We start from the raw sequence: 27,623 nt of genomic DNA, 5'->3' as shown, positions 1-27,623 counted from the left end.
ATGGAGTTCCGGTGACCCAAAGTCGGGCTGTCAAAACTGTTGAAAACCAGATTTCTAATTAACTTCAAAAATTCATATATTCCTAACCATAAGGCCAAACAAGATGCTACAAAAACCATTGGAAAGATCTTTTCAAGACCTTTCCATTGGTACCCATCATGCTACAGGAAAGTCATCAGAAAAGTGCCGAATTTAAATAAAAAAAATAAAAAAAACTTATCTAATTTAGGGTTTTTGTACCCAAATTATGAAAATATAATTCCCAAACATACCTTAATCAGCAATATCTTTCCCTCTCATCTGTCTTTCTTCTTCCCTGATATTAAGTTTTTCTGACTGTCTGTTGTTTGAATATGATGAATGAACTAACGTAAGTTGTTGTCTGTTCTTTTAAAACTTATAAACTACCTAACCCCACTAACTTAAATGGGATAAAAAAACTGACCCTTAACTCCACTAACTTAAACGTGATAATAAAACTGACTTAATTAAACTTCTTCTTTTACTTAAAGACCATTTTTTCTATTTTTTTTTATTTATTAAGACACCCAAGGTCATAATTGTAAATAAATAAAATACTAAAATAATATCTACTTATTATCTTTATAAAACTATAGCTTAATAATTTTAATTTAATTTTTTTTTTAATAAATACTTTGTGAGGGGTATTACAATGGTAATGGTAGCAAAGTGGTATTGACTACTGAATTCCGTCATGTTTGTTCGTCAATGACAGATAGAATGGTCAAAATGGATAAATTATCTTCAGATGAGGCATGGAGGATGTTTCAACAGATAGCAGCTGAGAAAATCGATCTCCCTGATGTTGAACCAGTTGCTCGGCTGGTAGTTGAAGAGTGTGATCGACTCCCACTTGTGATCAGAACAGTAGCAAGTTCCTTCAAATTAAAGGACAGTGATTCTGAATGGAGAAATGAATTGAGCGAACTTGAAAAATGGCCAACAATTGAGATCCCAGGTTTAACAAAAATGTCTGCAGCACTCAAGTTTTGTTATGACGAGCTGAAGGTTGAGAAGAAAAAGAAATGCTTTCTATATGGTGCATTATATCCAGCTGATAGCAAGATATATACAGATTATTACTGGAGTGTTGGGCGGCTGAAGGACTTCTTGGCAATATTGATGACAGGAGGAGTCTTCGGGATGCAAGAGATAAAGGATATGACATATTGGGACATCTAACCAATGTGCCATTGCTAGAGAAAGGTGAAAGAATGATTTATGTTCAAGTGAACAATAGTGTCAGACAATTGGCCTTGTACGTTTCCTCACAAGACCCTGATTGCAAATTTTTTGCTCCAAAAGGTGAAACTTCACCTTATACCCAAAGGCTGAAAGATTGGCAACAGGCAAAAAGGATCTCCATGATTGAAGGAAAACTGAATGACTTGCCAGCAAGTCCAAACTGCAACCAACTTTTGTCTCTATTACTACAAAAAAACCCCGATTTGGTCGCAATTCCACCATCATTTTTTAAGAACATGCAGACGCTCCTAGTTTTGGACTTGTACCAAACACGAATTCAATGACTGTCGTCATCTGTATCAAAGTTGATTAGACTTAAGGCACTTTTCTTAAATGATTGCCCCAGCGTAACAAAGTTGCCTCCCTAAGTTGCAGAACTTCATTTTCTTGAGGTGCTTGACATTAAAGGCTGCGCAAGATAATATTCATACCTCATCTTATTGGAAAATTAGTTGACGTAAGGTGCTTGCGGATGTCATACCATAAATGCAGCAATATAGAAGATTGTCATGATATGGAAATTGATTACAAGGTGATTTCAAGACTTCTAAGACTGGAGGAACTGATGATTGATGTGACCTCCTATGGGCATTGGTGCATTGATGTTGCAAAAAGAGTCATTCAGGAAGTGGCTTTCTTGAAGAATTTAACTACTCTTAGAATAAGCTTTCCGCGATCAAAGATCCTCAAAATGTTAATTGAAAACAGGCCATCATGGAGGGATCGCGAACAATTAACCTCATTTTGGTTTTTGGTTGGCTGTGAAAGCGACAACAACCCTTGGATTCTTCACTGTTTGGAATACAATGTAAATAGATATATGAGATACTGCTGTCCTGGCAATGATGATTCTACAGTTCGTGATGTCCTTCCTAAAACTGATGCATTGGAATTGATCTGTCACAACAACATCAAATGTCTAACAGACTTCATGAATGTTGCCAGCCTGAACCATGTTCGCGGTTGTCTGATTGAGCGATGCAATAAAATCACAAGCATATGGGTTATTTTAATTGAAATGATTGAGGAACAGCTAGGGCCTTGGAAGATAACTCACACTCTGCGGGAAGCAAACCAGGAGGCTGATATACTCGCCAAAAATGCAGCGAATTTTGGCTCTGGAACATTGTGTATGTTTTAAATTGATGGTGAGGCAGGTTGATGTTAGGCAGAACTTTGATGCTATGTGAGCATTGTCATGAATCTGTGCCCCCCTTTGTTTCTTCTCCTTTCTCATCTTAGAGGGCTGGAGTCTGGGAAGAGGTTCTGGGGTTCTGCTGTCTAGAATAAGGGAGGTTGTGTTCTTTTTGTCAGGGGAGTGTACATCACTTTTTATTTTCTCAAGGAGCTTGGTTGTTCTTTTGTTTTGAATGATGCTCCGATTACTCAGGGGATTGAGTCTTGGATTGGGTACTATGAGAAACAGAGATCTATCAGGCAAATCTCTGTTTCCCTTGTTACCTTGTTGTCTTGTTCTTCCTTCAGGGTTGTATTCATTTTCCAGACCTAGCTAATAATAGTCGTTATTATTCAAAAAAAAAAAATCACAAGCATTATAGATGCCGCAAGGGAAGGAGAAATGGACATTCTACCGATCTTGGAATAGTTACATTTAAGGAATTTGCTCCTTAAGAAGAGTATTTTCGAAGGCCCCACTTCAGGAAAAAGCTTGTCAAAACAGCACACTATTGTAGTAAAGAGTTGTCCAATGTTGACAAAGATATTTTCCAAACGGGTGATTCAACAGCTCTCAAAACTCAAAAAATTGGTGATGGAAAGCTACTTCGAGATAGAAAACTTGACTGAGCTTCCAACTCTAGAGATTTTGGAACTGGTTGACATGCCGAAATTAAGAATTATATCTGCGGATGAGTCATCGGCATGGCCCTATTTAAAGGTGCTTAAGATATTTGGATGTCCCGAGGTGAAATCACTACCTTTCAGTGAACATAATGCAACAGAGCTAAAATTAATAGAAGGAAAACGAAAATGGTGGGAAGCACTACAGTGGAGAGACAGTGAGGTTAGAGACCACCTTCAATCCTGCTGTTGCCTCAGGTGAATGTTTCTTTGGTTATTCAAGTTTGCACTGCTGTAATGAGAATAATTAAGAACAACATAAGATTTGCACTGCTTTAGTTTGAATAAATGTTGTAGATTCCTCATACTAGTTACCTTTTACTATAGCACAAAGAAAAACTTTGGACATATGCCTACAATTCGCACTGCCTTAACTCTAGGTCCCAAAAAATTTTTATTTGCTGCTTTAACTCTAGGTTACTTCCAGGATACGTCAATATGCCTGAAATTTAATAAAGCAATTGGTTCAAAATCTTCACAGAGTTTCAGTTTTCAATCAATGAACAGAGACTGCAAGAGAACAAAAAATGAAGCAAAAGCTCTTTTATCACAATTTCAACATAATCAGAATAAAACTTGACAGGGATTATAGCAAACAACTAATTCTTGATATACCCGCCAATGTTCTGGCATTGAACCCTCGGCGTGATGATATCCATGTTAGAAATGTATCTCTCAGAAATCAAATACAAGGTTTAATATCATAAAAAAACAAAAGGTGCATACACTATCGGCAAGCTACTCATGCAGATGCCTACTCAGACAAAACAAACTATCACCCGTTTGGTGTTAGGCTGTGACCTTCAATTTATTCAAAATCCGAGCCACCAACGTAAGCTGTCATGGTTCCACATTTAGCTCTTGGAGCCCTGGAAGTACAGTTTTGTCCAAGACCAATCACTTATATCATGAGAAGTATAGTCTAAAGAACATAGAGAACTCTGACAAAAAACAAAAGAACAGAGGTGCCCAGTAGTTCTTATTATTGTTTTTGCTGATCCTTTTTTTGGTGGGGGGTGAGGGGAATCAGATATTAGCCCTTCCTGAATTGCTCATCCTTCATTATTAAGCCCATTATCTGCTTATTTACTTGTACTATTTGGATGACAAATAAAAGGACACCTTCTTAATTCAAAAGAAATTACCTGGCTGTTGCCCAGCGCCCTTACATCTCTCTCCTTGTTTAAGTTGAAGCATGGTGCATAATTCCTTCTTCTGCCAATTGCGCCTTCACATCTCTCTCCTTAATAAGTGGGGAAAAGATACTCTGCAGATAATCCAGCGGGTTCCCCCACTCTGAGTTTTTCCACTCCAATGCTTCCCACCAGTGACTTTCTCCTTTGATCCTCGTCAAATGGTCACTTGACATTTCCATCGCGGAAAGACTCTTAAGCTTTGGGCAATTGTAAAAGCCTACTTTTTCCAGTTCTGGAGCAATCCACAAACCACTAGAAATGCTAACAAGATTTGGCACGTAAAGCAGTGATATTCTTTTCAAGCTAGGAAAAAAGCAATTTGGTTGTGGTGTTGAGTTACTGGACACATGACCCGTCGGGCTCACAAGACTGGTCAGTTGAGGGCAGTGTTCAACAATGAGCTCTTCTAAATTGTCAAGATTAGCAACCAAATCTAGTGAGAAAATGGTACTCAATCTGGGGCATTTATGAAGTGCAAGGAACTTCAGGCTAGCTAGGCAGTGCTTATGAACAGGCCCCTTCCAAATGCTCTCTAAATTCTTCATGTAATATATATTCAAGTCTTGTAGATTTCCAAGTGCATCAGTTTGTTCTTCAGGAAACTCTGCACAATCATGTTGGATATTAAACTTTTTTTTGCTCAGTTGTTGGATATTAAACTTAAAGTTAATATGAATTCATGAACCTAATTATTCATGAAGCTAGATGAACATTACTATTTATGAAGGTATTCATGAACCTAATTATTCGTAAATCTAAATGAATGTTTTAAATTTAATGTTTGAGTCTAGAATCATCTATTGAGTAGTATAAATACCTATGTAATGAAACGAAATGATAACAAGAAGAGGAAAAAAAAATCATTTGAAGGAAGTCCTATCACATACTCAGTGACTCGCTCTTCCCTTTTCCTCTTGTGTAAACTTGTGAGTGTCCACCACCTTGTGACAAATCAATGATGGTTTTGACTCCATTACATTCTGTCAATAAGCAACATTTTAGCAGCCTGGTATTCTCAATTCCGAAATCAGACAAACTCCTAGCGGTAGCATGACCTTCCAGGAAAAAAGCTGTGCTGTGGTTCAGAACCTTTTTCATTTCAGCTGGGATATCATTGCCTTTGACAAACTTCAAGCATTTGTTGCTTTTATTGAAGTGAGCTTCTACTTCTTCCGGTACTCGAGATATGACCTGCCGCTTGTGATAACCGACAGTAAATCTAAAACGTGGCAAAGGGTAATGGAGCAATGATGCGCTACCGGTTCTGCGTTTCCACAATATTTCGATGTTTGGCAGGTACAAATTAAGCTGTCTTAAAGTTTTCAAGTTGCAAGCTTCCTCAATAATATCTTTCACCGTTGCATTCCAGCGTTCATCATCCGGATCAACATCAATGCTTAATTCAGTTAATTCAGAGAGACCTGATATTGTTCCAGGGGGAATTATTGTATCTTGCCGCAACCTTGTTTTGCTACAGTTCATATATCCATAGAATGAGACCCTCAAAATTTTTAATTTGGAAAGTTGTCCAATCTCTGCTGGGAGATCAATAATCTGAGTTTCATCAAGGTCAAGCTTCTCAAGATTCTTCAGTTCTCCAACATGGCTAGGGAGTCGTATGAAGAGTTCACAGCCTTTCAAAAGGAGTTCTCGAAGGTTAACCAAACTAGAAAGTGACTCTGGCAAAGATTTGATGCTGGTGTGTGATAAGTCTAGGATTTGAAGCAAAGGCATGTGCTTGAAGAAACAAGATGGGATAGTCATGAGATCCAAGTTACGCTGAAGGTACAATGCAATTAGTGAGGGTGACCTTGGAGATTCTGGCAGGTCAGATAATTTATTATCCATCAAATTGATCACTTTGGCATCCCATTCCTCTTCTTCTGGTGGTTTAATCAATCTTGCCCTGCCTAGCAAAAGATAAAATGGATGCATTTGAAGAATTAGTGGGTTTACTAATACATCATAGATCTCTCTTCGCAGTTGGACCCCATTTAACTCCACAATATTAAGCAGGGATGTATCAACAAGATTTTGGATAATATTGGTACCTTCATCATGGGTATCAACCAGACGATCTTGGATCCAATGTTGTATTAGTGAGACTCTGTTAATTTTCTGTCCCTTGGGATACCACGTGAAAAACTTAATGCAATGTCTTGTTTTATTGTTCATACGTTCCCAAATGAATGTTAATGCATTAATCAGGACATTGTCTATATCTTCTATTTGAGATGGAGGTAGCATGGTCAATCTTTTAACAGCAAGTTCCCACAAGTTGACATCATCAGTAACTTTCTCCAAGGACCTGGCCGTTAGAATGATGGCGAGTAGATTGCCACGGTATTCTTTCACCAAACTTGCTGCTATCTGTTGGATACTAGGAGAAAGCAAACCTTCACCCACAATCCTACAAAACAATTTCCATGACAACAAATGATCCTCCATTCTTATCTCCATGTCTGTTGCCATTTTAGAAGTAAAGATTATGAACCTTGAATCGCTATGTTTATGGTCAACCAACTTGTTAAGGTTTATCAAAAGTGGGAGTGTAGACTGATCCAAGTTCATGTTCTTATCGTAATCATCCTCTGTAAGCAATAAGATTCCTGGGGAGCACAAGTTGTCAAAATATTCATGTGTAAGGTCAACAGAATCAAAGCATCCACCTAGCCAAAAACCCTTCTGCAGTTGAAAGACACCGTGAACATTTGCCCCACTTTGATCTTCTGACACAGTGAATACAATGATATATCCAAACTCGGAAACTATATCTTGGTGTTGCTTTACTGCTCCTAGCACCCTTTTCTTATCTCTTCCACTGATAGTAATACACCAGATATATCCCCTGTTTATACATTTTAAGATCTGACGAACAGCTAAATAAATTGCCAAGTCAAATATTTCTTCTGGTACATTCAGTGTTCCTTTTGCTGGCAACTCAGTATCTTCTACCAGAGTTTTACATTTTGCAGGCATTGGCTGCAATTCTTTTTCTGCTTCCATTGCTGCCCCTTCACTGTTACTTGCTGAACCTCTAGATTTTGATGTCTTTCCGCTAATTATATTCTGTTCCACTTCCAACAGGGGTCTTAAATCAGCTTCTGTAGTCCTATATAGGTTCTCAACCAAGTCTACCGGTAAAACTCCCTCAATATCATTCATCAAGGGAACATCCAGCAACTTCTGCAAGCGTCCAGAAAGTTCCTGCAGCGTAGTCATTCCTGGCCAATGTTTCGCTACCCCTACACCAAATAAAATCTTTTCTGTTGATTTCACATGTCTCATGGTTGCCAATACATCAATAATCCATTTATCTGTGTCAGATTTGTCAATCATAATCATAGGATAAGATGAAAGTAAGAGTAGCACATCCTTCTTCCTGTTCAGCACTTTCCAATTCTTCCTCACTTCATTTTCATAAAAGTTTTTCCACGTTGGATATGACTTAAATGATTTCTCAGGAAACACATTCAGGTTGAGCCCTAAATTTGGAAGCTCACTTGTTAGCTTGGTTGACGAAATGCAAGTTTGATTGTCAGGACTGTGTACACTTGACTGAAGATTAGATTGTGAATCCTTTTTGTCATTTCCATCGGCGCCAAGTACAGTATCCAAAGGCTGCAAATATACATGAAAAGTACTTATTTCACTAGAATATCAGAATCTAAATTAATTTATTCTATCTATAAGAAAGACCTTAATCTAAATGGAACGTGATAAAGAGTAGGTTCTGTACAGCTAGTATCTCAGGTGGTCCTGGAGGCATCAAATCTGGGGCTAGTGTGCAAGTGTGCATTCCTTTGTAAGTAGCAGTGATGAACATTGGATCTTCATCCTCTCTTTGGACTTCCTTTGTAGCAAAACAGCCTTGAGTGTGTCGATGTGCGCACCTGTAGTATTCTCTGTAAGAAAGAAAAGAAAGGTTATTTCAAGTTTAAAGCTCAGTGAATTTTTAAATTTGTTTCATCACAAATAGGATATATGAAATACATGTACATGGCATGTCTTTGGGACGCTAGCTCTTTAGGAAATGGGAGTTATTATCAAATATCCACAATTGTCTAGAACAGTTATTCTACATTAAGTCCAGAAAAAAAAATATTAAATCATGCCATTGGTTAGGCACCAAGGTCCTGCACTAGCGTGCAGTCAAGAATGCTCATACCGATAAAACATCTTTTGTTCGGAACAGATAATAATGGAACTGCAGAGGAGTAAAAGTCCAGTTTAAGCTGTCCACATAGAGTTGGTTTTTGGCCTACATTGATTCTATGTGATAATGTTTCAGCAATTTTTTTTTTTTTACTGAAGGTCTCAAGTGTCACTCTAAAGCAATGCATTCTGAAGGGATATACGAAAATGGCTTCAAGAAAGACATGATAAGGAAGGAAGAAATATCTTCTCCATATACCAAAAAAGGAAAGTGTGAACTTTAACTCTAAAAAGAATAAACTGATTAACCTATAACCCTAAATAAACAGACACTTAATGGCTTTATCAAGAAAAAAAAAAGCAGAAAAAATAACATCTAAACGGAGCGATCTGAGCCTTAATTAACGCATCAATTGCATCTTGTTTTTAATAATATGCACTAAAAGAGGAAAATGTCTCTACCTTGGAAATCTTGCATTAAGAATATCCTTCTGTCCATATTTCCTCCAATTGCAACCATCAGAAGGAAGTTCCCCTAGGACCATATCAGAGTGAACCAATACTGTCCAGCTCCGCCTAGCGTTCCTGCAACATGGAAATGTTTTGTTCAAACCAATTAAAGATATAACATTAATTGAGGCCTTCTTTTTTCAATGTAAATTCTTTTTTTTAATTTTTTGGATTAGTTGGCAATGTATTATGATAAATTGCTCATATGCTCTTATATATACCTTTTGCCGGAGCCCTCATTGATTTTGAGCTCCTGCTCCTTGAAATTATAGTCAGAGTCCTTACTTGGGAGGCTTTCGCCAAGAGAATGCGAGGATTTGGGCTTTTTAAACTCAACTTCTGTGGGTTGTGACTCACCTGCAGCACTATAGTTCAGCAGAAAATCCGTTTAGTTTCCCCTTTTATATCATCATAACTTGCCCATATTCCTGTTATACATACCTTTTCTTGGAAGCATCGCCGACGGTGTGCTTTTTCTTCTCCAAGTTATAGTCAGACAAGGACTTAAACATTACTTTTGCATGTCCTGCAGGCTTTGACTCATCTTTCACACTGCAACTATTTCATTGACCATAAATTATTGGTTCAGATTTCCCTTTAATTATCATCACAAATTACCCAGAAATATATATATATAGTATACCTTTTATTGAAGGTTTCATTGACTTTGAGCTCATGCTCCTCCATGAAATCATGGTCAAATTCGGTCCCAATTATTGTTGGCTTTAATTCGGCTGCCTTACTGCACTCAAGCATAAATTGGTTTAGTTTTCCCCTTTATAGATCATCTTAAGTACTCTTTCCAAGTACTCTTTTCATGAAAATTAAAATTAAAGTTTTGATTTTCAAATATTTTATATTAAATTTTAAAAAATTATAAAATAAATATTTAATATTTTTTAATATAAAAAATAAAAAAATTACGAAAAATAAATTAAGAATATAAATAATATTATATAACATTTGAAAAATTAGATAAAAAAAAGAGACAGAGAAAATAGCTTTTATTGACATCGTAGTTGACTTTGAACCCCTGCTCCTTGAATCCATTGTCAGAGTCCGTATCGAGGAAGCTTTCATAAAAAGGAGAGGATACATACCCGTCAAAGGCTTCCAAATTTCCCGCACTTGAGAAGCTTCCACTGAAAGGAGGCGGGAATTTAAACATTTCAGTTGCAAGTCCTTTAGGCTGTGACTCAGTTACTTCTCTGCAATTAAGCATAAATTGGTTTAGGTTTCCATTTTATGTCATCATAAATTTCCCATATGTCTACATGTACCTTTTCATGAAGAAATCTTTAACTTTGAAGTCTTGCTCCTTGATATCATGGTCAGGGTCCTTACTCTGGTGACTTCCATCACGAGCAAGCGAGCTGTGAGCTATGGGCTGCAGCTTGGCTGCCATAGAGGAGGTGCTGCAGTTAAGCATTGAAAGTGCCTTTTCAAAGGACGATACGATCTTTTGGACTAACTCAGGATTTTCTTCGGAAGATGACCGTTTGAGATTTGCTTGGAGCTGCTTTGCTAGCTTCCTCCCTTGTCTTAGTTCATTTCTAACATTCTTACGTTCCCAGCTCTCCATGTCTCTATTGGAAAAAAAGAAAGAAAGAATTAGATGTACTACCATAAAATCTCGACAATAGGAGATAATGTTTCGTCCAGCAAGTGTGATTGAATACAAGCCAAAAAGTAGCAGGACATTGGCATCTAAGAATAGAAAATTAGTGAACTCGAAGCTGAAAGCATGTAGTAATTTGCACCAGGAATCGAGAATAAGTTATCAAATTAAAATAAAAAGTCCGTAAGGGTTGGAAAATGAAAGAATTAGCAGGACAAGTTTGTCGTATCCAATTTATAGTTGAACGCTCAGAGTTAACAATTTCCAGGCTCAGTTAAACTTGAAATGGTACTCTTACTGTGTCCAGCTATACCTTGATATGAGTTCGGCAGATGGTTTTTACTTCCCTAATGCCGGTTAACAATTCACTAGTAATCAATGAATGGAGGACGAGAGCTTCCAAATGTAGTAAAACTAGGGAAATCAAGTGCTCCACCTGTGTAATTAAATCTTATTAGTCTTCTTTGCATAAAAATTACGTCTCAAATATAAAAATCTAATCCCTGGGAGGATGATTCATCCAACAAAAAGGACCAATCTGGCTTGCATATGTAGGGGATTCGGGTACCAACCTGTTAAATGCTGAGCATCAACCCCCCATGGTTAATTCCCATCTCATTCATAGCCTATCTGCCATGGACTCTCCACACTCCGGTAGGCTTGTTAAAAGCTTTCAAACTTCATGTGAGAAGAAGCGAGAGCCGCCCGCTCACTCCCAAGATCTGCTCCATGAATTTAGTCAAATTAAACAATGAAGAGCAAGTTGCATACGCGCCCATATGTTCTTTGAACTAGGGAAAACCAAACTTTTGTCCGCACGCCATTGTCACTTGTCCATACTTTAATCATTCACGGTTTTCTACCCAATATTTTAATCATCGAAGAAACAAAAGTAGAATTTAAATTCTCTCTTTTTAAAAAAAAATACACTTGCCAAGGCAAATCACAAATGACATTTTAGAGCCAGACTTTGGCTACATCATTTTGGACAGTAGTGTCATTTTCAATTTCATGGCATACAATTGTTGATCACAAGATAACATTTAAGAATATGTAATAACAAGTTCTTTCATTATATATAGCAAAGATAATAATCTATCTATTTACAAAGACATGAAAAGTGAGTCATGAGATTCAAGTGGTGTATGGGCATTCCAGATTAGAGCCAAAAAATCTCTTGCATCTCCTGAGTCAACGGTCCATCATCTGCGAGTAGACATATGTAAGTTTTCTGTTAGTAGATTACACAATTCATCAAAATATAGTTTGAAACATAGATCTTTGTCGGCTGCTTTTGAGAATGCTTCGGGACAGTACAAGACCAAGTAGTTTATGTATTTGTCGTTTCAATCAAAGTTGATTGATTGTGTTTTGATCTTTGAACCTTAGCTAGATTTTTCTTCTTTCGTTCAACTAGTTTGAAACTCTCAAGTAAACCCATTGAATTTTATTAATTACAAAAAGAGTCAAGGGAAGAACCTCCCCTCTAGATGAGGGGAGTCCCTCTTCTCCTTGTCTGCTCACAGCAACCCAAGGAACACAACAGATATTTCTTCCTTACAACATCCACACCCTGTATACTCAGAATCTTGAAACAGAAAAATAACCCTGTTTCTCCCCTGCCCAGATACAAGCAGAGCTCCCCAAAGACCCAGTTCATAACAGACCCTTTTACAACCAGCACAACACCCCACCAGAAACAAGACACAAAAAACACATAAGAGTATAGGCCCACAGATTGTTGCATGAAGCTCTTTTCATGACTTGAAGTCGACAGCAAATAAAAGGTTAAAAATTTGATATATGTGTTTTCAAATGTTGGAACAAATATAATTGGATTGTGAGGGTTGGAATGAATCTGGAGAGCCATTTCTACTTCCCTTTTCTTGGTAAGATTTCGGGTTTATGCATGAAGCTTTGAACCCTCCTCTAGATAATGTAGTTAGCATTGAATGGTGCATTGAGAAAGGTAGATTGGCAAGTTATGATGAGATGATCAGCTTATTTGGAGTTTAACAATTCCCGGTGTTCAGCACGCAGCTGTTTTTTTTTTTTTTTTTTTGAAGTAAAAAGTGTTATTTATCCAAAAGAAAAGGAAAAAATCCTGTTACAAAGATACAAAAATAGGAGAATAGACAGAACCATTACATAAAGAAATCAATCAATTTTTCTAAAAAGAAACAGGAGTATTTTGGCTGCAAAATCTTAGCCTGATCACTTCAGAAATTAAAACAGGCCATCATGGAGGGATCACGAACAATTAACCTCATTTTGGTTTTTTGTTGGCTGTGAAAGCGAAAACAACCCTCTGATTCTTGACTGTTTGGAATACAAGGTAAATAGATATATGCGATACTGCTATACTGGCAATGATGATTCTACAGTTCATGATGTCCTTCCTAAAACTGATGCATTGGAATTGATCGGTCACAACAACATCAAATGTCTATCAGACTTCATGAATGTTGCCAGCCTGAACCATGTTCGCAGTTGTCTGATTGAGAGATGCGATAAAATCACAAGTATTATAGATGCCGAAAGGGAAGGAGAAATAGACATTCTACCGATCTTGGAACAGTTACATTTAAGGAATTTGCTCCTTCTGAATAGTATTTTCGAAGGCCCCATTTCAGGAAAAAGCTTGTCAAAACTACATCCTATTGTAGTGAAGTATTGTCCAATGTTGACAAAGCTATTTTCCAATGGGGTGATTCAACAGCTCTCAAAACTCAAAAAATTGGTAATGGAAAGTTGCTTCTAGATAGAAAAGTTGATTGAGCTTCCAAGTCTAGAGATTTTGGAACTGGTTGACATGCCGAAATTAAGAACTATATCTGCGGATGAGTGATTGGCATGGCCCCAGTTAAAGGTGCTTAAGATATTTGGATGTCCCAAGGTGAAATCACTACCTTTCAGTAAAAACAATGCAACAGAGCTAAAATTAATAGAAGGAGAACAAATATGGTGGGAAGCATTGTAGTGGCAAGACAGTGAGGTTAGAAACCCACCTTCAATCCTTCTGCAGCCTCAGGTGAATGTTTCTTCTGGTTATTCTAGTTTGCACTGTTGTAATGATAACAATTAAGAACAACATAAGATTTTAACTGCTTTAGTTTGAGTGGATGTTGTAGCTTCGTAGTGTTAACAGCTGTTGGATTTGGAGATTCCTCAATATTTTTTTAGCCAAGGACATATTGTTGGACTTTGTGTTTGATTTTAGTTTTTAACAGGTGCTATTGATGCTTTTCCTAGTCGTACAGGTATAAGCAAGCTCGCCCCCAAACTATCAAATTGATGTAAATTCCAACCAGATATAATCCTCGACTCTCTCCAAATCAAAATTTTGTCCTCTTTGATTTTGACATAATTTGAGGCAAAAAGCAAAAGGAAATGAAATGGCAAAATTCCATAAAACATGAAACTACAGAAATTGATTCCTAAAAAGAAAGTATTTTTGCTACTAAATATACAAAGATTGAATTGAATATTTCATTCAACTATTTTACTGTAACATTCAACTAAATATACTAAACATATAACTATGATATTAAGTTACTTGCGTGTTAAGTTATGAAAGATTATTTCTATTATTATCTTTTTTTAATTATCTTTTACTTTATTTGTATTATAAATAAGTTTAAATTAAATTACTTTCTTATTTAATTTATTTAAAAAATATAATAATCTTACATAAAAAAAGTAAAAAGCTCTCTTCCTTACGAATAGTTATATAAAATCCTATTAAGTTAATTATTAGACACATCTAAGTTGAGAATTAATAAAAAAAAAATTTTAAATAAACAGAAGTGTTTATTTTCTTTTTCAGAAAATAAATGAGATTTTAACTATTATTTACCTTAGTGGGATTGATGTCTTCACAACGTCTTAGTGCATTGAGAAAGGTAGATTGGCAAGTTATGGTGAGATGATCAGCTTATTTGGAGTTTAACAATTGCTGGTGTTGAGCTTGCACTTGATTTTTTTTTTTCTAAGTAAAAGTTTTATTTATCCAAAAGAAAAGGAAACAACATCTTGTTACAAAGATAAAAAAAAATAAGAGAATAGACAGACCCATTATCTGCAGAACTTTCTTCAAACAGTTGGTATCCATTATTTTAACTGGACTAGCAATTAAACAAATACGAAAAAATAAGAAAAGAACAAATTACAGAATCTGACTTGTATATTTTTTCCCTCCAAACAGTTTAAATATAAGCAGACATCTGATTTGGTTACAATTACAAAAAAATCTGATTTTTTTTTAATTTGAATGCCAGTTGCAGCGTCGAAGTTATAATGGCTGAATTGCTAAATGATTTGGTAAAAGATGGGGTAAAAGGAGTTTTGGACTACGCTGTGGGGAAGCGTAGTTCATGGAATAGCATAATGATAATATCAGCATGTTGAAAACTGCTGCAGCAAAGCTCAAGGCAAAAAGGAACGACAATGAGAGGACAGTGGAACAATACGGAACAAAAACAACTTCCATAAGCTACAACACGTGGCCTACTGAAGTTGTGAAGACTCTAAAAGAAAGTGGAAAATTTACAAGCTGAGTATGAAACGGAAGGGTCCTCACTTTCTATGTGGCTGTCAGATTATAGTGACATGATCTGCTATGTGTGTTTCCATAACTGCTTGAGTGATTGGGCATGCTTTTGACTGTGTTTACTGCTATGTTGCTGGTGCAGATCACTTTTTGCATAATAAGGCCAATAGCTTTTTGGGTTGTTTTGCTTGAGTATGGATTTGCAAGAGGGAGAAACATCCAAAATGGCCATGTTTCTCACTCTTGCTCTCCCTTCGCCCTTTTTGGCTGTTAAGGGTGGCTGTAACTTCTTTGAGTCTTGCTTATATCAAATTTTGTAGTTGTATAGCATTTTGTTTTCAGCTGGCTTTTTTGTATGCCAAGCTTCAGGAAGGGCACCTGGACCAAGTCTCTCCTAGTCCTTTCCATTTTGTGTACATCGGGGATTTCACCCTGATTTAATGGAAATACTTTTAATCTTAAAAAAAAAAATTATAGTGACAAGGTCATTACTATGTGCAAGAAAGTTGAGAAACTTGTGAAAGAGGGAGCATTTAAAAGAGGATTTTTGGTAGAGAAGCCTCCAGAAAAAACTGTGAAGTTGAATGCACCAGACCTTGAAGGATTTGCCACCCTTCAAAGATCATTACAAGAAATACTAGAGTTGCTAAGAAGCGATAAACTAAAAGAAATCGAAATTTTTGGCACAGAGGGAGTTGGGAAAACAACAATACTGAAGAACTTGAATAACCATGAAGAAGTTGCCAAAATGTTTGATGTAGTCATTTGGATAAATGTTTCAAGGGAGAGGAATGATGAGAAACTGCAACTGAACATTGCACAGCGACTTAAACTGAAGGCGGAACGTGCTACGTGCTCTGGTGAACTTGCGAGGATCATATCAGAATATATGAAGCATAAGAAGTATTTGCTGCTTCTGAATGAGGTCATGGACTCCATTGATTTGCAGCAGATTGGAATCTCAGATATGGTAATGGTAGCAAAGTGGTATTGACTACTGAATTTCGTCATGTTTGTTCGCCAATGACAGATAGAATGGTCAAAATGGATAAATTATCTTCAGATGAGGCATGGAGAATGTTTCAACAGATAGCAGTTGAGAAAATCGATCTCCCTGATGTTGAACCAGTTGCTCGGCTGGTAGTTGATGAGTGTGATCGACTCCCACTTGTGATCAGAACAGTGGCAAGTTCCTTCAAATTAAAGGACAGTGATTCTGAATGGAGAAATGGATTGAGCGAACTTGAAAAATGGCCAAAAATTGAGATCCCAGGTTTAACAAAAATGTATGCAGCACTCAAGTTTTGTTATGACGAGCTGAAGGATGAGAAGAAAAAGAAATGCTTTCTGTATGGTGCATTATATCCAGCTGATAGCAAGATATATACAGATTATTTACTGGAGTGTTGGGCGGCTGAAGGACTTCTTGGCAATATTGATGACGGGAGGAGTCTTCGGGATGCAAGAGATAAAGGATATGACATATTGGGACATCTAACCAATGTGGCAATGTGTCATTGCGAGAGAAAGGTGAAAGAATGATTTATGTTCAAGTGAACAATAGTGTCAGACAATTTGCCTTTTACATTTCCTCACAAGACCCTGATTGCAAATTTTTTGCTCCAAAAGGTGAAGCTTAACCTTATACCCACAGGCTGAAAGATTGGCAACAGGCAAAAAAGATCTCTATGATTAAAGGAAAACTGCATGACTTGCCAGAAAGTCCAAACTGCAACAAACTTTTGTCTCTATTACTACAAAAAAACCCCGATTTGGTCACAATTCCACCATCATTTTTTAAGAACATGCAGAAGCTCCTTGTTTTGGACTTGTACCAAACAGGAATTGCATCACTACCGTCGTCTGTATCAAAGTTGATTAGACTTAAGGCACTTTTCTTAAATGATTGCCCCAACGTAACAAAGTTGCCTCCCCAAGTTGCAGAACTTCGTTTTCTTGAGGTGCTTGACATTAGAGGCTGCAAGATAATATTCATACCTCCTGTTATTGGAAAATTAGTTTACCTGAGGTGCTTGCGGATGTCATACCATAAATGCAGCAATACAGAAGACTATCCTGATATGGAAATTGATTACAAGGTGATTTCAAGACTTCTAAGATTGGAGGAACTGATGATTGATGTGACCTCCTATGGCCATTGGTGCATTGATGTTGCAAAAAGAGTCGTTCAGGAGGTGGCTTTCTTGAAGAATTTAACTACTGTTAGAGTAAGCTTTCCACGACCAGAGATCCTCAAAATGTTAATTAAAAACAGGCCATCATGGAGGGATCGCGAACAATTAACCTCATTTTGGTTTTTTGTTGGCTGTGAAAGAAACAACAACCCTCTGATTCTTGATTGTTTGGAATACAAGGTAAATAGATATATGAGATACTGCTATCCTGGCAATGATGATTCTACAGTTCGTGATGTCCTTCCTAAAACTGATGCATTGGAATTGATCGGTCACAACAACATCAAATGTCTATCAGACTTCATGAATGCTGCCAGCCAGAACCATGTTCGGGGTTGTCTGATTGAGCGATGCAATAAAATCACAAGCATTATAGATGCCGAAAAGGAAGGAGAAATGGACATTCTAACGATCTTGGAACAGTTACATTTAAGGAATTTGCTCCTTCTGAAGAGTATTTTCTAAGGCCCCACTTCAGGAAAAAGCTTGTCAAAACTACATACTATTGTAGTAAAGAGTTGTCCAATGTTGACAAAGATATTTTCCAACGGGGAGATTCAACAGCTCTCAAAACTCAAAAAATTGGTGATGGAAAGCTGCTTCGAGATAGAAAAGTTGACTGAGCTTCCAAATCTAGAGACTTTGGAACTGGTTGACATGCCGAAATTAAGAATTATATCTGCGGATGAGTCATCGGCGTGGCCCCATTTAAAGGTGCTTAAGATATTTGGATGTCCCGAGGTGAAATCACTACCCTTCCGTGAACACAATGCAACAGAGCTAAAATTAATAGAAGGAGAACGAATACGGTGGGAAGCACTACAGTGGAGAGACAGTGAGGTTAGAGACCACCTTCAATCCTTCTGTTGCCTCAGGTGAATGTTTCTTTGGTTATTCAAGTTTGCATTGCTGTAATGAGAATAATTAAGAACAACAAAAGATTTGCACTGCTTTGGTTTGAATGATGTTGTAGATTCCTCATACTAGTTACCTTTTACTATAGCACAAAGAAAAACTTTGGACATAAGCCTAAAATTTGCACTGCCTTAACTCTAGGTCCCAAACAAATTTTTATTTGCTGCTTTAACTCTAGGTTGCTTCGAGGATACGTCAATATGCTTGAAATTTTATAAAGCAATTGGTTCAAAATCCTCACAGAGTTTCAGTTTTTTTCATTCAAAGAACAGAGATTGCAAGAGGACAAAAAATGATGCAAAAGCTCTTTATCACAATTTCAACATAATCAGAATAAAACTTGACAGGGATTATAGCAAACAACTAATTCTTGAAATACCCGCCAATGTTCTGGCATTGAACCCTTAACGTGATGATATACATGTTAGAAATGTATCTCTCAGAAATCCAATAAAAGGTTTAATATCAGGAAAAAACAAAAGGTGCATACACTATCGGCAAGCTACGCCTGCAGCTGCCTACTCAGACAAAATAAACTATCATCCATGTTGGTGTGAGGTTTTGACCTTCAATTTATTCAAAATCCGAGCCACCAATGTAAACTGTCATGGTTCCACATTTAGCTCTTGGACTCCTGGAAATACAGTTTTGTCCAAGACTAATCACTTAAATCATGAGAAGTATAGTCTGAAGAACATAGAGAAATCTGACAAAAAACAAAAGAACAGAAGTGCCCAGTGGTTCTTATTACTGTTTTTGTTGATTCTTTTTTTTCTTTTTTTTTTTTTNTTTTTTTTTTTTTTTTTGTGGGGGGGGGGGGGGGGGGTGGTGGGTTGTGGGGAGGTGTGGGGTTAGGGGAGTCAGATATTAGCCTTTCGTGAATTGCTCATCCTCCATTATTAAGCCCATTATCTGCTTATTTACTTGTACTACTTGGATGACAAATAAAAGGACACCTTCTTAATTTAAAAGAAATTACCTGGCTGTTGCCCAGCGCCCTCACATCTCTCTCCTTGTTTAAGTTGAAGCTTGGTGCATAATTCCCTCCTCGGCCAATTGCGCCTTCACATCTCTCTCCTTAATAAGTGGGGAAAAGATACTATGCAGATAATCCAGCCGGTTCCCCCACTCTGAGTTCTTCCACTCCAATGCTTCCCACCAGCGACTTTCTCCTTTGATCATCTTCAAATTTTCACTTGAAATTTCCATCGCAGAAAGACTCTTAAGCTTCGGGCAATTGTAAAAGCCTACTTTTTCCAGCTCTGGAGCAATGCACAAGCCACTAGAAATGCTAACAAGATTTGGCACGTAAAGCAGTGATATTCTTTTCAAGCTTGGAAGAAAGCAATTTGGTTGTGGTGCTGAGTTGCTGGATGCATGACCTATTAGGCTCACAAGACTGGTCAGTTGAGGGCAGTGTTCAACAATGAGCTCTTCTAAATTGGCAAGATTAGCAACCAAATCTGGCGAGAAAATGATACTCAATTTGGGGCATTTATGAAGTGCAAGGAACTTCAGGCTAGCTAGGCAGTGCTTATGAACAGGCCCCCTCCAAATGCTCACTAAATTCTTCAGGTAATATATAGTCAAGTCTTGTAGGTTTCCAAGTGCATCAGTCTGCTCTTCAGGAAACTCTGCACAATCAATGATGGTTTGGACTTCATTACATTCAGTCAATAAGCAAAATTTTAGCTGCCTGGTATTTTCAATTCCAAAATCCGACAAACTCCTAGCTGTAGCATGACCTTCCAGGAAAAATGCTGTGCTGTGGTTGACTGCCATTCTCATTTCAGCTGGGATATCCTTGCCTTTGACAAACTTCAAGCATTTGTCGCCCTTATTGAAGTAAGCTTCTACTTCTTCTGGTACTCGAGATATGACCTGCTGTTTGTGATAACCAACAGTAAATCTGACACGTGGCAAGGGGTAATGGAGCAATGATGTGCTACCTGTTCTTCGTTTCCACAATATTTCGATGTTTGGCAGGTACAAATTAAGCTGTAATAAAGTTTTCAGGTCGCAAGCTTCCTCAATAATTGCTTTCACAGTAGCATTCCAGCGTTCATCATCTGGATCAACATCAATGCTTAATTCAGTTAATTCAGAGAGACCTGATATTGTTCCAGGGGGAATTATTGTATCTTGCCGCAACCTTGTTTTGCTACAGTTCATATATCCATAGAATGAGACCCTCAAAATTTTTAATTTGGAAAGATGTCCAATCTCTGCTGGGAGATCTATAATCTGAGTTTCGTCAAGGTCGAGCTTCTCAAGATTCTTCAGTTCTCCAACATGCCTAGGGAGTCGTATTAAGAGTTCACAGCCTTTCAAAAGGAGTTCTCGAAGGTTAACCAAACTCGAAATTGACTCTGGCAAAGATTTTATACTGGTATGTGATAAGTCTAGGATTTGAAGCAAAGGCATGTGCTTGAAGAAACAAGATGGGATAGCCATGAGATCCAAGTTATTCTGAAGGTACAATGCAATTAGTGAGGGTGACTTTGGAGATTCTGGTAGGTCAGATAATTTATTATCCATCAAATGGATCACTTTGGCATCCCATTCCTCTTCTTCTGGTGGTTTAATCAATCTCGCCCCGCCTAGCATAAGATATAATGGATGCATTTGAAGAATTAGTGGGTTTACTAATACATCATAGATCTCTCTTCGCAGTTGGACGTGATTTAATTCCACAATATTAAGCAGGAATGTATCAACAAGATTTTGGATAATGTTGGTACCTTCATCATAGGTATCTACCAGACAATCTTGGATCCAATGTTGTATTAGTGAGACTCTGTCAATTTTCTCTCCCTTGGGATACCAAGTACAAAGCTTAATGCAATGTCTTGTTTTATTGTTAATACGCTCCCAAATGAACGCTAATGCATTAATCAGGACATTGTCTATATCTTCTATCTGAGATGGAGGTAGCATCGTCAATCTTTTAAAAGCAAGTTCCCACAAGTTGACATTATCAACAACTTTCTTCAAGGACCTGGCCATTAGAATGACGGCGAGGAGATTGCCACGGCATTCTTTCACCAAACTTGCTGCTATCTGTTGGATACTAGGAGAAAGCAAACCTTCACCCACAATCCTACAAAACAATTTCCATGACAACAAATGATCCTCCATTCTTATCTCCATGTCTGCTGCCATTTCAGAAGTAAAGATTATGAACCTTGAATCACTATGTTTATGGTCAACCAACTTGTTAAGGTTTATCGAAAATGGGAGTGTAGAGTGATCCAGGTTCATGTTCTTGTCATAATCATCCTCTGTAAGCAATAAAATTCCTAGGGAGCACAAGTTGTCAAAATATTTATGTGTAAGGTGAACAGGATCAACGCATCCACCTAGCCAAATACCCTTCCGCAGGTGAAAGACACCATGAACATTTGCCCCACTTTGATCTTCTGACACAGTGAATACAATGATATATCCAAAATCGGAACCTATATCTTGGTGCTGCTTTATTGCTTCTAGCACCCTTTTCTTATCTCTTCCACTGATTGTAATACACCAGATATATTCTTTGTTTATACATTTTACGATCTGACAAACAGCTAAATAAATTGCCAAGTCAAATATTTCTTCTGGTGCATTCAGTGTTCCTTTGGCTGACAACTCAGTATCTTCTACCAGAGTTTTACATTTTGCAGGCATTGGCTGCAATTGTTTTTCAGCTTCTATTGCTGCCCCTTCACTGTTACTTGGTGAACCTCTAGATTTTGATGTCTTTCCGCTAATTATATTGTGTTTCACTTCCAACAGGGGTTTTAAATCAGCTTCTGTAGGCCTATATAGGTCCTCAACCAAGTCTACCGGTAAAACTCCCTCAATATCATTCATCAAGGGAACATCCAGCAACTTCTGCACACGTCCAGAAAGTTTGTGTAGCATAGTGATTCCTGGCAAATGTTTCGCTACCTCTACACCAAATAAAATCTTTTCTGTTGATTTCACATGTCTCATGATTGCCACTACATCACTAATCCATTTATCTGTTTCAGATTTGTCAATCATAATCATAGGATAAGATGAAAGTAAGAGTAGCACATCCTTCTTCCTGTTCAGCACTTTCCAATTCTTCCTCACTTCATTTTCATGAAAGTTTACCCACATTGGATATGACTCAAATGATTTCTCAGGAAACACATTCAGGTTGAGCCCTAAATTTGGAACCTCACTTGTCAGCTCGGTTGACGAAATGCAAGTTTGATTGTCAGGACTGTGTACACTTGACTGAAGATTAGATTGTGAATCCTTTTTGTCATCTCCATAGGCGCCAAGTACAGTATCCAAAGGCTGCAAACATACATGAAAAATACTTATATCACTAGAATATCAGTATCTAAATTAATTTAATCTATCTAAGAAAGACCTTAATCTAAATGGAACATGATAAAAAGTAGGTTTTGTACAGCTAGTGTGCAAGTGTGTCCTCCATAGTAAGTAACCCAGGCAATCGTTGGATCTTTATCCTCTCTTTGGACTTGCTTTATAGCCTTACAGCCTTGGCTGTGTCGATGTTCACACCTGTAGTACTTTCTGTAAGACAGAGAAGAAAGGTTATTTCATGTTTAAAGCTCAGTGAATTTTGAAATTTGTTTCATCAAAAATAGGATATATGAAATACATCTACATGGCATGTCTTTGGGACACTAGCTCTCAAGGAAATGGGAGTTATTATCAAATATACACAATTGTCTAGAACAGTTATTCTACATTAAATCCAGAAAAAAATATTAAATCATGCCATTGGTTAGGCACCAAGGTGCTGCACTAGCATGCAGTCAAGAATGCTCATACTGATAAAACATCTTTTGCTTGGAACAGATAATAATGGAACTGCAGAGGAGTAAAAGTCCAGTTTAAGCTGTCCACATAGAGTTGGTTTTTGGCCTACATTGATTTTATGTGATAATGTTTCAGCAATTTTTTTTTTTTTTTTTTTTTTTTTTTTTTTTTTTTTTTTTTTTTTTTTTTTTACTGAAGGTCTCAAGTGTTACTCTAAAGCAATGCATTCTGAAGGGATATACGAAAATGGCTTCAAGAAAGACATGATAAGGAAGGAAGAAATATCTTCTCCATATACCAAAAAAGAAAAGTGTGAACTTTAACTCTCAAAAGAATAAACTGATTAACCTATAACCCTAAATAACACACTTAATGGCTTTATGAAGAAAAAATAACAACTAAACGGAGCGGTCTGAGCCTTAATTAAAGCATCAATTGCATCTTGCTTTTAATAATATGCGCTAAAAGAGGAAAGTGTCTCTACCTTGGAAATCTTGCATTAAGAATAACTTTCTGTCCATATTTCCTCCAATTGTAACCATCAGGAGGAAGTTCCCCTAGGACCGTACCAGAGTGAACCAATACTGTCCTCCTCTCCCTATCCTTCCTGCAACATGAAATTGTTTTGTTCAAACCAATTTAAGATAAAAGGTTAATTGAGGCCTTCTCTTTGCAATGTAATTTTTTTTTTTTTGATTAGTTGGCAATGTATTATTATAAATTGCTCATATGCCCTTATATATACCTTTTGCTGGAGCCCTCATTGACTTTGAGCTCCTGCTCCTTGAAATTATAGTCAGAGTCCTCACTTGGGAGGCTTTCGCCAAGAGAATGCGAGGATTTGGGCTTTTTAAACTCAACTTCTGTGGGTTGCGACTTACCTGCAGAACTATAGTTAAAGCACAAAATTGGTTTAGTTGTCCCTTTTATATCATCATAAATTGCCCATATGCCTGTTATACACACCTTTTCTTGGAAGCATCGCTGACTGTGAGCTTTTGCTTCTCCAAGTTATAGTCAGACAAGGACTTAAACATTGCGATTGCAAGTCCTGCAGGCTTTGTCTCATCTTTCACACTGCAACTATTTAATTGACCACAAATTATCGGTTCAGATTTCCTTTTAATTATCATCACAAATTACCCATAAATATATACAGCATACCTTTTGTTGAAGGTTTCATTGACTTTGAGCTCTTGCTCCTCCTTGAAATCATAGTCAGAGTCCTTACTTGGGAGGCTTTCGCCAAGATAATGCGAGGATTTGGGCTTTTTAAACTCAACTTCTGTGGGTTGTAACTCACCTGCAGCACTATAGTTAAGCACAAAATTGGTTTAGTTGTCCCTTTTATATCATCATAAATTGCCCATATGCCTGTTATACACACCTTTTCTTGGAAGCATCGCTGACTGTGAGCTTTTGCTTCTCCAAGTTATAGTCAGACAAGGACTTAAACATTGCGATTGCAAGTCCTGCAGGCTTTGTCTCATCTTTCACACTGCAACTATTTAATTGACCACAAATTATCGGTTCAGATTTCCTTTTAATTATCATCACAAATTACCCATAAATATATACAGCATACCTTTTGTTGAAGGTTTCATTGACTTTGAGCTCTTGCTCCTCCTTGAAATCATAGTCAGAGTCCTTACTTGGGAGGCTTTCGCCAAGATAATGCGAGGATTTGGGCTTTTTAAACTCAACTTCTGTGGGTTGTAACTCACCTGCAGCACTATAGTAAAGCACAAAATTGGTTTAGTTGTCCCTTTTATATCATCATAAATTGCCCATATGCCTGTTATACACACCTTTTCTTGGAAGCATCGCTGACTGTGAGCTTTTGCTTCTCCAAGTTATAGTCAGACAAGGACTTAAACATTGCGATTGCAAGTCCTGCAGGCTTTGTCTCATCTTTCACACTGCAACTATTTAATTGACCACAAATTATCGGTTCAGATTTCCTTTTAATTATCATCACAAATTACCCATAAATATATACAGCATACCTTTTGTTGAAGGTTTCATTGACTTTGAGCTCTTGCTCCTCTTTGAAATCATAGTCAGAGTCCTTACTTGGGAGGCTTTCGCCAAGATAATGCGAGGATTTGGGCTTTTTAAACTCAACTTCTGTGGGTAGTAACTCACCTGCAGAACTATAGTTAAAGCACAAAATTGGTTTAGTTGTCCCTTTTATATCATCATAAATTGCCCATATGCCTGTTATACACACCTTTTCTTGGAAGCATCACTGACTGTGAGCTTTTGCTCCTCCAAGTTATAGCCAGACAAGGACTTACACATTATGTTTGCAAGTCCCGCAGGCTTTGACTCATCTTTCACACTGCAACTATTTGATTGACCATATATGATGTCTGCCGACATCATTCTCGCCTCCGACGCCCGCGATAAGAACGTCCCCCCTGCTACGGCGGGCGAAAAGAATGTTCCCGCCGCCACCGCTGGCAACGTCTCCGACGCAGGAGAAAGTATCCCTGGCGGTGCTCGAATCAAACCCTCTTTCATCCCACCTTCACCCGCGACCCCCACGTCCCCTATTTTCTCTCTCCAGCTAGGATTCCCCTTTGTCGTCCCTGCCAACCTCGCCGCCGGCGATAAGAACGTCCCCCCTGGCGTACGAACGGGGGAAAAGAATCCCACCGCCACCTCTGGCAACGTCTCCGGCGGCGGAGAAAGTATCCCTGGCAGTGCTCGAATCAAACCCTCTTCCATCGCACCTTCACCCGCGACCCCCACGTCCCCTATTTTCTCTCTCGAGCTAGAACTCGCCTTTTCCGTCGCTGCCAACCTCGCCGCCCGGTAGACGTCGCCGTCTCCGGAGAAGGTACCGGATGAAAGTCCGGTGTAGCGTTGCACGATAGACATGAAATCGGATTCTTCAGCGTGGATGACTTTTGGTGAGACGGCGTAGATGATTACTGGCTCGGGACGGCGTTGGTCTGCTGCTGCTGCTGCGGGACCAGCGGCGTGGGATGGTGGGTGAGGTGGTTTTTTGATTTTATGGGAGTCTTTGCTGACCTTTAGAGGGGGTGGGCGTGGACCTTGGATTTGTAGCTGACGCTTTGACGGTGGCTCCCCGGCGTGAAATTGAGAGTCCATGATCGACGATGCTGCTGATGAAGAAAGGTCCTTTCGGGGATAGAGAAGGGAAAGAGAGGAGCAGAAATTTTTGGGTAGATGATGACATGAACCGCCTTGAACACTTTCGGGCAAATTATTTGACTTTGAAAAACAGAAAGAAAAGCTAAGTCAATGCAAATATTATTGCCTATTTTTGCAAAATCAGTTCCAATATTTCTCCAATAATTATTTATTATAACAATCGTTTCTAATATTATTTTATATATCTTATTTCCGGCGGCAGCTTTTTTGTATATTTATTTATTTATCATAAACATTTGTTGGCTTTAATTCGGCTGCCTCACTGCACTCAAGCATAAATTGGTTTAGTTTTCCCTTTTATAGATCATCTTAAGTACTCCTGCCAAGTACTCTTTTCATGAAAATTAAAATTAAAGTTTTGATTTTGAAATATTTTATATTAAAATTTTTAAAAATTATAAAGTAAATATTTAATATTTTTAATAGAAAAAATAAATTAGAAATATGAAATATATTATATGACATTTAAAAAATTAGATAAAAAAAGAAATAGAGAAAGTACTTTTTTATTGATATCGTAGTTTACTTTGAACTCCTGCTCCTTGAATCCATAGTCAGAGTCCGTATCGCTTTCATAAAAAGGAGAGGAAACATACCCGTCAAAGGCTTCCAAATTCCCCGTACTTGAGGAGTCCATACTTGAGAAGCTTCCACTAAAAGGAGGCGGGAATTTAGACATTCCAGTTGCAAGTCCTTTAGGCTGTGACTCAGTTACTTCACTGCAATTAAGCATAAATTGGTTTAGGTTTCCATCTTATGTCATCATAAATTTCCCATATGTCTACATGTACCTTTTCATGAAGAAATCTTAAACTTTGAATTCTTGCTCCATGATATCATGGTCAGAGTCCTTACTCTGGTGACTTCCATCACGAGCAAGCGAGCCGTGAGCTATGGGCTGCAGCTTGGCTGCCATAGAGGAGGTGCTGCAGTTAAGCCTTGAAAGTGCCTTTTGCAAAGGAAGATACGATCTTTTGGACTAACTCAGGATTTTCTTAGGAAGATGACTGTTTGAGATTTGCTTGGAGCTGCTTTGCTAGCTTCCTTCCTTGTCTTAGTTCATTTCTAACATTCTTACGTTCCCAGCTCTCCATGTCTCTATTGGAAAAAAAAAAAAAAAGAAAGAAAGAATTAGATGTACTACCATAAAATCTCGACAATAGGAGATAAGGTTTCGTCCAGCAAGTGTGATTGAATACAAGCCAAAAAGTAGCAGGACATTGGCATCTAAGAATAGAAAATTAGTGAATTCGAAGCTGAAAGCATGTAGTAATTTGCACCAGGAATCGAGAATAAGTTGTCAAATTAAAAAAAAAAAGTCCGTAAGGGTTGGAAAATGAAAGAATTAGCAGGAAAAGTTTGTCGTATCCAATTTA

General features: G+C 37.8%; 3 protein-coding genes, 1 long non-coding RNA gene and 1 pseudogene across 14 annotated transcripts in view; 3 read left to right on the top strand and 2 right to left on the bottom strand.

Moving 5' to 3' along the window:
* LOC108660911 overlaps positions 1–430 on the bottom strand; it is a 1,950-nt gene extending 1,520 nt beyond the window's left edge. The window contains exon 1 of the long non-coding RNA XR_001926618.1: positions 273–430. This is a non-coding gene — a long non-coding RNA (uncharacterized LOC108660911). The remainder of the gene's footprint in view (positions 1–272) is intronic.
* Positions 1–3,328, top strand: part of LOC108660602 — a 5,450-nt pseudogene extending 2,122 nt beyond the window's left edge.
* On the bottom strand, positions 3,645–26,310 carry LOC18607098. Of its 10 annotated transcripts, none has more exons than XM_018115282.1 (13): positions 25,298–26,309; positions 25,074–25,220; positions 24,876–24,992; positions 24,653–24,799; positions 24,455–24,571; positions 24,232–24,378; positions 24,034–24,150; positions 9,209–9,352; positions 8,940–9,062; positions 8,062–8,227; positions 5,210–7,943; positions 4,272–4,926; positions 3,645–3,995 (listed from the first exon to the last, which is right to left on the bottom strand). In XM_018115282.1, the coding sequence occupies exons 1-12, from the start codon at positions 26,182–26,184 to the stop codon at positions 4,310–4,312; spliced, it is 5,463 nt and encodes a 1,820-aa protein (XP_017970771.1). In that variant the 5' UTR covers positions 26,185–26,309; the 3' UTR covers positions 3,645–3,995; positions 4,272–4,309. The 10 variants fall into 10 exon arrangements, with proteins under 10 accessions (XP_017970771.1, XP_017970776.1, XP_017970774.1 ...); XM_018115287.1 differs by having other exon boundaries at positions 3,645–4,926; positions 5,210–6,232; positions 6,374–7,943; XM_018115285.1 differs by having other exon boundaries at positions 3,645–4,926; positions 24,034–24,144; positions 25,298–26,310.
* The window catches only part of LOC18607095 (disease resistance protein At4g27190), a 27,085-nt gene continuing 11,215 nt past the window's right edge, over positions 11,754–27,623 (top strand). Inside the window, exon 1 of one of the 2 annotated variants that reach the window (XM_018115292.1) lies at positions 11,754–11,827. The gene's annotated coding sequence lies outside the window, so the exon portion shown is untranslated. Of the gene's footprint in view, positions 11,828–12,345; positions 12,393–27,623 lie in introns of those variants that run through there. The other variant, XM_018115293.1, reaches the window with a different exon arrangement.
* LOC18607097 (probable disease resistance protein At1g12290) lies at positions 16,729–18,411 on the top strand. The gene has a single exon (XM_018115295.1). The coding sequence runs from the start codon at positions 16,843–16,845 to the stop codon at positions 17,812–17,814; it is 972 nt and encodes a 323-aa protein (XP_017970784.1). The 5' UTR covers positions 16,729–16,842; the 3' UTR covers positions 17,815–18,411.

Source organism: Theobroma cacao, chromosome 2 (genome assembly GCF_000208745.1).
Source record: "Theobroma cacao cultivar B97-61/B2 chromosome 2, Criollo_cocoa_genome_V2, whole genome shotgun sequence".
Classification (NCBI taxonomy): Eukaryota; Viridiplantae; Streptophyta; class Magnoliopsida; order Malvales; family Malvaceae; genus Theobroma; species Theobroma cacao.
Note: the sequence above shows the minus strand (reverse complement) of the source record. Positions and strands in the feature narration are given on the sequence as shown.

Bases quoted from the DNA above. Each gene is read 5' to 3' on its own strand.
- LOC18607098 (XM_018115281.1), bottom strand. From the start codon at position 26,184: ATGGACTCTCAATTTCACGCCGGGGAGCCACCGTCAAAGCGTCAGCTA. The intron at 25,221-25,297 runs GTGTGTATAACA...CTTTAACTATAG, and splicing joins AGTGATGCTTCCAAGAAAAG to TTCTGCAGGTGAGTTACTAC. The intron at 24,800-24,875 runs GTGTGTATAACA...GCTTTACTATAG, and splicing joins AGCGATGCTTCCAAGAAAAG to TGCTGCAGGTGAGTTACAAC.
- LOC18607097 (XM_018115295.1), top strand. From the start codon at position 16,843: ATGATTAAAGGAAAACTGCATGACTTGCCAGAAAGTCCAAACTGCAAC.